The sequence below is a fragment of the Uloborus diversus genome, chromosome 8, assembly GCF_026930045.1.
Source record: "Uloborus diversus isolate 005 chromosome 8, Udiv.v.3.1, whole genome shotgun sequence".
NCBI classification, from domain to species: Eukaryota; Metazoa; Arthropoda; class Arachnida; order Araneae; family Uloboridae; genus Uloborus; species Uloborus diversus.
In genome coordinates, this window is record NC_072738.1 from 74,453,218 (window position 1) to 74,462,912 (window position 9,695).

The window sequence follows — 9,695 nt, forward strand, 5'->3', positions numbered from 1 at the left end:
AGAATTTTAGGAGAGAACTCCAACATTACTTTCCCCCTGAAGTTTCGAAAACGTTCCTAAAATAGCGATATTTCACGTCAATTTCGAAAATTTCTCCATGCATCTTGAATAAACCCGATTCTTGCAACCAAACACAACCAAAGATTACTAAAACTATTTTTCGTACGCCAATTTTGATAATTCTCTGGGAGCAATCCCCTCTCCTATGAATCCCTCTCCTCCGTCCGTCTTCTCTGGTGTTACTGAAGACAGACTATAAAATGCGTTTTTACGACTAGTAAATTTTGGTATCTATTATTTTCTTCAAAGATATAAATTGTACATAAGGAGTTTCTTACCATAAAAACTTTTCTTCCTTTTTATAAGTTCGTCATTCTCTTTTTTTTTTTTTTCTTTTCCAAATTAGAACTTGATATAGAAATTTGAAGGAATATTTATATGGGCGTCAAAGATTAGTCAAAATATGCAAATTACTCTTGAGGGGCGGCACATGAGGTCTTTGCACACGGGCGGCTGACACCCTAGGATCGGCCCTGTTCCCATGACAGCAGGAGCACCCTCCTTGTTTTTCCAAAGACACTGAATATAAATTTGTACGTCAGTCTGGTATTTCTACCTGTAGTATTGCCATTCAGGGACCGACATGTTACCTTGACCTGCGAGATTACCAGAGCTGTCTCCAATTGAGCACTTATGGTATATCATTGGACAAAAACTCCAGCATCATCCATGGCCAGCACTGACCATTCCAGTATTGACATAACAAGTTAAACAAGCATGAAACTCCACATCACAACGTGACATTCGGCACCTGCATGATGCAATTCATGTACACTTGCAGGTTTGCATTGTGGAGGTTACATAGGCTTTTAATGTAACAGCACTTCACATTTAAAATGCATTTTCTTGAGCTTAAATTAATCTGTGATCTTGAAAATTTAATCAATTAATCATGTTAACTAGACAAATACATTGTCCAAATTTTATTACTGTACATCAGTTTTTTCTTAGTGTTGGAATTTTTTTTTCCATCAGTGTATATTTTTACTGAATTGTGTTTATATATTTATAGATATTTTGTAATTCAACGTTATAATAATCTTATGAACGATTTTAAGTTGTACTTAAAAAATAATAAATTGTACAAGACAATTTATTTATTCTTAAAAGTTGTTAATAAGTATTGATTTTTATTATATGATTAATTTTTTCTTAACTACAGTTCATTTTTGCTTGTATTATGATGTGGAGTTTTGCTACTTTATAATAATAATTTAATGCTTAATTTTACATTATGTTAGAATTTTTGGAAAAGTTTAAAAATTTTTGTTTAATTTTTAAACCTTAGTTTACAGTGCTAACTTTCTGATTAATTTTATTGCTGTTCTTTGTAGGATCTTCCAAATAATATGATTCATCAAGTGAGCCATAAAATCTTTACCACAGGAGTGGCTGTGGTGTGAAACATGGTGTTCTGATGATACCAAAAAAATATGCAAAAACAATTGATTTGGTAAGCTTTGGTTTGAATTTAAATTAGTTTCAATTTAATTCTTAAATAAGACTGGAAATTGCATTTAAAAACATTTAAAATTATAGAAACTGCACCTATTTTATCCACATATTTTAACCATAATGATATTTTTGTTTGAATGTGAATAATTATTACAAGTTATAGTTGTAGTTGATAGTTTAATATAAATTTAATAAAGTTAAAAATAGTAACTGCTTACTATAATATGGGTTCAAAATAGTATACATTGTTACATATCTATATCTAAACCAAGTCTTCGGTCTTGCAGGAAAGTTGTATTTTTATATGTGTTATGGCCAAAACCTAAAATTGGCCAGTTTTGTGAATTGGCTGGCCAATTCGCAAACTGACCAACATTGCTGTAAACTCACCGGCCAAAGCCCGAAATGTTCTTCATCTTGGGCTTAAGCCGGCCAATTCACGAATTGGCTATGGACAATCGGCCAAAGTACGAAGAGAAATCAAGAGCAGATTGTGTTTCACTGTTAAAAATGTAGCATTTTAAAATCATTACTTGTGTGTATTTTTTTTTTTCTTGAAGTTCACTTGTTTCAGAAACGAGTTCAAATATAAGGGATACCTCTGTGTTAGAAATGAACTCATAATATATAAAAAGATAATCTTGAGTTATTCCGTTTTTATATTAAAGCCATAATAGATAGTATTCAATGACAGTACATAATGTAACAATGTGATAGAGTAAAGAAGATTACATTTGGGCCATTAAAATGAGGAAATTATATCTTAAAAAAATGCGTTATGTGAAGCGTACGTGAGAATACGAAGATAAATTGAATTGATGACGATCTTCAGTATCTTTCTGCTCCATGGACCTAACTTTAAAGATCATAGATCACATTGTACCAAAAAATATCGCTTCAAAAAATTTTAAATTTTTTTGAAAAGCTTCAATAATAAGGGCTCATTAAGACAAATATAAAGAAATGTAGTTTGTTGTTAATATTATTTAAAGACATTACTTTAATGCCGCTTTTTGTTGAAATTCCACTACAACATGTCCTTATTAATATTTTGCTAGTCGACCCGTGCGGAACTCCCTACTGTGCTTCAAATCGTTTCATAAGAACATTTCGCTCTTTAAAAATTTCATAGAAAGAACATTATGAAGAACAGAAAAAAGTAAATGGAAAAAAGTAAGCGCACAAGAGAAGGCATGTAATTTGAAGACATATCATTAAAAGTGTGGCTGAGTGACTCGTGAAAAAGCAGTAATTTTGCATGTGAAAAAACAGGTTGTGGCAAATACAGTCCTGCCCATGTGAGCATCTGACGAAAAAACAAAAGAAACGTTAAAGAGATATTTATTGGCACGGATTCGAACTGGCGCCATTCTGATTTTTTGATGCAGATTGTCCGGACATGGGCCCGAACACTCATTCTGCTGGTTACCAGTCGAAAGCTATGCCGATCAAGATATTCAGCTCTGTCGGTCCAGTGCAAGTTGAAGTTATAAATTTAACCGAAAACCTCATTCTGGTTCTTTAAAACAGGTTTTTTGAGAGAAAAAACAATTTTTAGACCGTGGGTCTATTTTTTGCCAGTAGCCTGCACGATAAGCTTTAAAATAAAGTGTAAATCAAAGAAATCGATCAAGAATTGAGGAAGATCTCGCGTAGAAAGAAAAAACAGGCTACAGAAATAATATATAAGGATTTGTTATCGCAGGCTGCTTGAACCGTTGAGACATAGATGGCAGCACGTGTTCATTATTTAAACGATCGGTTAAAATACAAAATCAGTTGAACTATGTTCATTTTTTAAGCGCAGCTTTTCCAATATAGTAAAATGTGACTGGCTATTTGTTTTTTGCCGAAAGAAGAAAACAATGATATTTTACCCATCAAGTTGTAATTTTAATGTTTTACATCATATTCTAATAAATACTCATAGTTTAACTAAATGAAAAGCATAATTTTCAATTTGGGGTAGTTTTTATTTATTTATTTATTTTTTTTTTTTGTGTGTCCAAAGAGTCAAAAAACTGTCATTAGAAGATCTACATTTTAGTATACGATTTTTTATCTGAACAAAAATTATTCCGTTGTAGTCTGAAATCTTAAACCTAATACTTATGTTTTCACTTACATCATGCTTTATTTTTCTGATCGGAGCCAAAGCTTTAAAAACAAAACAAAAACCTTATAATTAAGAATCAATTGAGCTACAAGCTGCGGCAACTTTTTGTAATAGCAAGGAGCTTTCCTATCTCATTTATTTTATTCCCTCACTTGTGTTATTTATTGTTTTTAAGTGTCCATGTAATGCATGATATTTGTCTAATTTTTTGATGCAGATCATCCGGGACGGGGCTCGAACGCTCGTTCTTCCGGTTACCAGTCGAACGCTCTGCCAACCGATCTATTCTGCTCTGCCAATCACCGAGCAAGTTAAACTTATAAATTTAACCGAATACATCAATTCGGTGCTTTAAAACAGGTTTTTTTAACAGAAAAAGTCATTTTTAGACTTCAAGTCTATTTTTCATCAGTAGCCTAAACGATAAGCTTTAAAATGAGGTGTAAATCAAAGAAATCAATCAAGAATTGAGGAAGATCTCGCGTAGAAACAAAAAACCGGCTACAGAAATAATATATAAGAATACAAAAATGTCATTATATTTATTTTCACATTACTCTTAGTATTGTTTTTTTTCCTTGTAAAACAGTTGGTATTTTTATGAATCAATATTTCAGAGGAGAAAGTTGTTGGGAAAATTTAGCATATTTTCCTTCCCTTTTTTTACAGTTAGAAAAAAATATTCTTATTGTCATAGCATTTATTTTAATTCTTCCTCTTTTTTCAAAAATTTTTATGCACGTTTTACTGCATTTATTTTAGGTTAAATTGATTGTGTGTATTTAACTGATTTTCCTTTCGTCTTGCTGTACTTGCAATGCGGATTTTAATTCAAAACTTTTTCTTCTAGAAAATGTGGAATGATCATTTACATGAATTGCGCTGTGTACTTGAGCTAAATTCTTGTTTTCTAAGGGGGATGGAGGAGCAAGATTTTGCTTTTGTTCTAGATACAATGTGTTTTTAATCACCTTCTTTTTTTCTGAGAGGAAGGCGAGAGAGCGGGATTATCGTTTTAAACGCTTTCGTAAGAAAGGTCGTGTCATTAATCAATACGGTTCGCTTCACTTGCTAATCGACTGGGTTATGGTAGCATAATTACTTGGCGAGTTTGGAGAAAAAACTAGAGTTTTTTCATTATTTTACATTTTAAAGCAATTGTTTATGTAGTTTAATGTCTTTTACATTTAGCAAAACATGTTAAATTACAGATTTTTTTTTAAAGGTTTTCTTAAAGAGTTTACGTATTTTAGAAAAGCAAACGATTATTTTGTATCGGAGAGGGGAGGGGGGAGAGGATTTTCATTAATTTAAGTAACTTCATTTAAATTCTTAGCACGGGCATCGTCATGCGGGTATAACTTTGTAATTAATAAAAGTACTCGCGCGCGTAAGTACGCAGATTTCCCAACCAATTAACGAACTGGCCGAACTTCAGGCTTTGGCCTTAACATATGCTTAAACTTGAAGCATAAGTAATTTTGTTAATTAATTGCATTTGATGCTTTAATATTCAAAATCATATATTGTTCCAAAAATGTCAAAGCTCTTTTTGTTTTATCGTATATTTCATTAGCTTGTGGTGCACATTATAAAAAAATCTGTTTTTGTCTAAATGTAGTATTTTTGGCTTATTTTGGTTGAACCCAAAAATGATATTTTAAGTGCACATCCCTGGTATTCAAGGATGAGTCTAAAGTTCTAGTTCTGATATTATTGTGAATTTAAACATTTGGATCATGTAACCTTTAAATTGTACAATTGGTTTAAGTCATGCAATTATTACAGTAGATTCTGTCCAATCTGAACATACCTTGGGGCCAAATAAAAATGTTCAGATTATGGGGTTGTTCATTATGGAGGGAAACTGGATAATGCATTTGCATTTGCCGGGACCACCAAACTGTGTTCAGAGTTTTGAGGTGTTCACATTAGGGTGTATTCAGATAGAGTGAGTCCACTGTAGTTGGAAGTTCTAATTGACTGCAGCAGTTTTGTGAAATTAGTAACTTTTGCTTAACGCAGATATCTCCCCGGAAACATTTACAATAATATGGTCTTAAGAAAATAATTTTGGTTGGTGAATGAGGATATCTTTCCCACATATTATATTTTAAGTACATTTAAGTTTTTTTTTGCCCTTCCTTTCTTTGTATGTCCTCTGATTGCATGTATTTCTTCTTTTATCATCATTCTGAATCTCTTAAATGCATTTTGAAGTTTTGTATCATGATACTGAATAATTAAGTTCGCTTAAACAACTTTATTCATTTTTTTTAATAGTGTAATAATCCAAAAACTAAGGAGTCAAAGCTTCAAAGTGCCATGCGTATTATTCCTGAATGGAAAGATTATGATTCTGAGATTAAAAATTTGTTTCAAGAATTTGAAAAACAAAAAACTTCAGTCCAAACAGATGACAGTGTGAAAACCACAGGTTTGTAGGTTCTTGTTTGTGTAACTTACAAAATTTCGCTTTAGTTTACTTGTATTATTGTATTTTTACATCCCTTACAGTTCATGAAATACTAATTACTTGAATCTTGCAAATATGAGTGCTTTTCATTGATATATGTTAACAATCCTTTCTGGGAACCTAAATTCAAAAGTTTGAAAATGGATATTTTATGAAAATTTCAAAGTAGCTTCCTTTTGAAATTATGTACCTTTGTTGTCATTGATAATTTAATAGTATGTAACAAGAGTTAAAATTCCAAAATCATCTGTTGAATCATTTTATGTAATGAACTTTAATTCACAGTTCACATTTCTCTGTATTTTTTAAATTTGGTATTTACCATTTTATTTCCAAAATAAAGAAAAGTCTTAAGTTCAATAAATTTAATTGCATTTTCACATAAATATTTAATTCATTAAAGAATTACCTCTTAAATATTATTTTGATTTTGACAAGCTCAAATTCTTTATCATGGTTCTTTTTGCACTTAGCTGATGCATAAGGCCTTGAGTCTTATTCTCTATTCTCTACAGTCCTATGGTAGGGGCCCATCCTCCCCCAGAACAAAAGCCACCAAAAACAATGAGATACACCTAAATACAACCACCTGAAGAATTTCATTGCTACAGTCTGCGCCATGACACCCCCCCCCCCTTTTTTTGCATAAAATGTTCTTGATATTTTTCAAATTTAAAATTTAGCACTTAATTATTAAAAAGATAGTTTTGATCAACTTTATACTTTAAATAATCTGTAATTTTGCCTTTTTTTTAAAATCAAAATTTGAACATTTGTTGTTAAAACCACTTTATCTTTTACTTTGTATGATACCTGAATAATTAATAAAGATTGAAATATAATGTTGCCAAAAAATCTTATTTTATAGTAAGTGTTACATTCATACCCTCCAACTGCTACAAAATTTCTGTAGTTGCTTCAGAAATTAGTCAAAATTAAATTCAAAATAAATGTTTAAAATCATTTGGAAATGCCAACACGAAAATGATTTGAAATTTTATGACATCCTTACTGTTTTTCAAAGATGTCGGTCATGTTTATGTTATGTCGTTCATAATACAGAAGCTCTATGGATGACTGGGTGACTAATGTTGGAGGGTATGCTATATTTGTTTTTAATGTTTTTTAGTAAAAATATGAATTATTTATCACTTTTTTTTTCTATTTTAGATGATCATGATGAATTATGATAACGGACTGTGTCAATTTTGTACTGGGTGATATTAGGAATAAATTTTTTAATGAAATTATTTCCAGTTTTCATTATTTTTTTAATTGTGTGATAAAATGAGTTTTTCTCTTTAAGATTGAATGATAGTTTAAATGTTTTTAAATCCATTATTTCATATCCCAGGTATCATGGAGCATTGTTCAAACCTTTTAGACAATTATGCTGAAACAGTGCTAAAATAAAAATATTTTTGTAATGTAACTTCTGTTGGCTTGATATAGCGTTTTAGTTCAACAATGTGGCCAAAGCATCAGAACATGCATAACTTCTAAAAGAAAATTATTTTGGAAATAATAATGACACCTGATGTTTTTGTTTGCTTTGGGCTAACATGTTTAGGAATGCTTTTATTTTACATCAAAAGTAGTATATTAATTATGCATAATAATCTGCTTATTATGCACTATAATCTGTGTTAACTACATGGAAACACAAATGTTTCATATACATCAAAACAATAAGTGTTGGTCACAAACTTACAACACCGTAATTAAATCACTCCATGTCTAAGTGAATATGAAATTTGTTTCATAGCACAATGATCCAGCTAAGCCTAGGATCCTCAACTCTGCCCGTGGGCACCATACTGCCTGCCAATGGTTTTATGTGTGCCCGCGACTATGTGATCACAATCAAAGTAGTTCAGTTATCAATAAAATATTATGTACAGGTATTCTTGTTTTTAATGATAAACCACAAATAAGTGAAACTGGCGCATGAGTGATTTCTTTTACTCCTCATGCCAAACTCCTCTGCAATATAATTTCGCATATTTTCAAATAAATGAGCTGATCCATTTTTCTGCTTACTGTCAGGTTATAGATATTTTTTGTTTGCTGTGTTTGTGTTTTCCTCCCTCCATGTTTAAATATGTAGTAATCGCATATTTTTGTATGTTGGTGTTGTTTTCAATCAAATATTCCATTTATGTTTGATAATTTGGGCTCTTTTTTAATCTCTTAAGTGTTTTGTGAAATTTTAGGCATTCTTATTTAAAAATTTGAATTCTAGGGAATTTTTTTGCTTAAAATAATTTGTTTTAAAAAAATGTGTTTCCTTTTTGTTGACTGTTTTGGATGTTTCTCGTCGGGGCTTTTTTCATGATTTTTGCACTCATATTGGGTCTCTCATTAACTTTTTTGATATCTGATGTTTTGCGGCCTTTTTACCCATTGGCTGCTATACAGAGCTTTGCTCTATAATGATGTCATTGACTGTTTCACCCATTGACTGCTCGTATGACGTTGGCTATGATACTTTCAATTATAAGGAATATTTAAGCTAGTAAGCTGTAGCCATCACAAAACTTTCTTCAGTACCTCTCGCATGAATTCTTGGTTTTAAACTATAATTGCTCATGTAATGGCTACAACAAAATTCTGCTATTTGCAAAAGCGGGAAGATTTTGATAATAGAGAAATTTGCAATCTTAATTTATTGAGTTTAAATTTTTTTCTTTACCAAATAAAGAGTAGGGAAAGATTTATTGCATAGGGTTACCATAAAGCAATGGGATTATCGAAATAAAATTACTCACACAAAAATTTGACAGCTGCACCAATTTCCAAATTTTCAAACTATTCTCGCAAAAGCAGAATCAAAGAGCAAAAACTGAAAATAATTTCTAAAGCCTTGCTTGTTTTAATTACAAACATTTTATTTTTTAACAAATAGAAAATGGCAACAGGTAAAAGTTTTAAATCGTTGAAATTTTTCTGATAATTTGTCAGTAATTAAATCCCGTGAAAGGCTTTCTCGAGCAAAGGGCATTTTAACATGAATTATCTTTTACATTGTTTTATGTATTAAGATATTTTTATTCATGAAACAGTGGCAAAAATCCGCCCCTCCCCCCCCCCCCCCCCGAACAGTTAACGCCAAAATTGAATCAGCATCTATTTCTGTGTAGGTTTACATTTAACCCAATCTTATTGAAGTTGGCACACTCAACTTCAATAAGATGACATCTGTCTCTAGCTCGATTTATGTCTCTTCCAAGCTGATGAGTCTTCGGGGATAACAGAGATGAAACTGCAGTGTCCGAATGGCATAACCGGGCTGTTGGTTTGCATATAGCCTTAGCCCTGGCTTAAGAGCAATAACCTTACCGCTTACTTCTCAAATAGTAAGTCACTTTTCAAGGTTAGACAATCTTTTTTTGGTCCACAACACAACACAGATGAAAGTTGATTGTTTGTACCATAATAGAATAAATCTACAGTGCGAAGGTCAGCAGAGCATACACATTAGTTTTCATAAAGTGGAATTAAATTTACTCACAACTTCAGGCAACCTTTTTAGCAAATGGAATTCATGCTAAGCATGTTCATGAAGTGGCACATCTGTATGTGGCCTTA

At 31.6% G+C, this 9,695-nt stretch overlaps 1 protein-coding gene across 1 annotated transcript in view; it reads left to right on the forward strand.

Moving 5' to 3' along the window:
• LOC129228098 (UDP-glucose:glycoprotein glucosyltransferase 1-like) overlaps positions 1–7,390 on the forward strand; it is a 103,535-nt gene extending 96,145 nt beyond the window's left edge. Inside the window, 5 exon segments of the mRNA XM_054862738.1 lie at positions 1,395–1,424; positions 1,426–1,485; positions 1,487–1,513; positions 5,915–6,068; positions 7,278–7,390. Of these exon segments, the coding sequence (XP_054718713.1) occupies positions 1,395–1,424; positions 1,426–1,485; positions 1,487–1,513; positions 5,915–6,068; positions 7,278–7,297 (291 nt within the window). The 3' untranslated portion in view covers positions 7,298–7,390.
• The last annotated feature ends 2,305 nt before the right edge of the window (positions 7,391–9,695 follow it).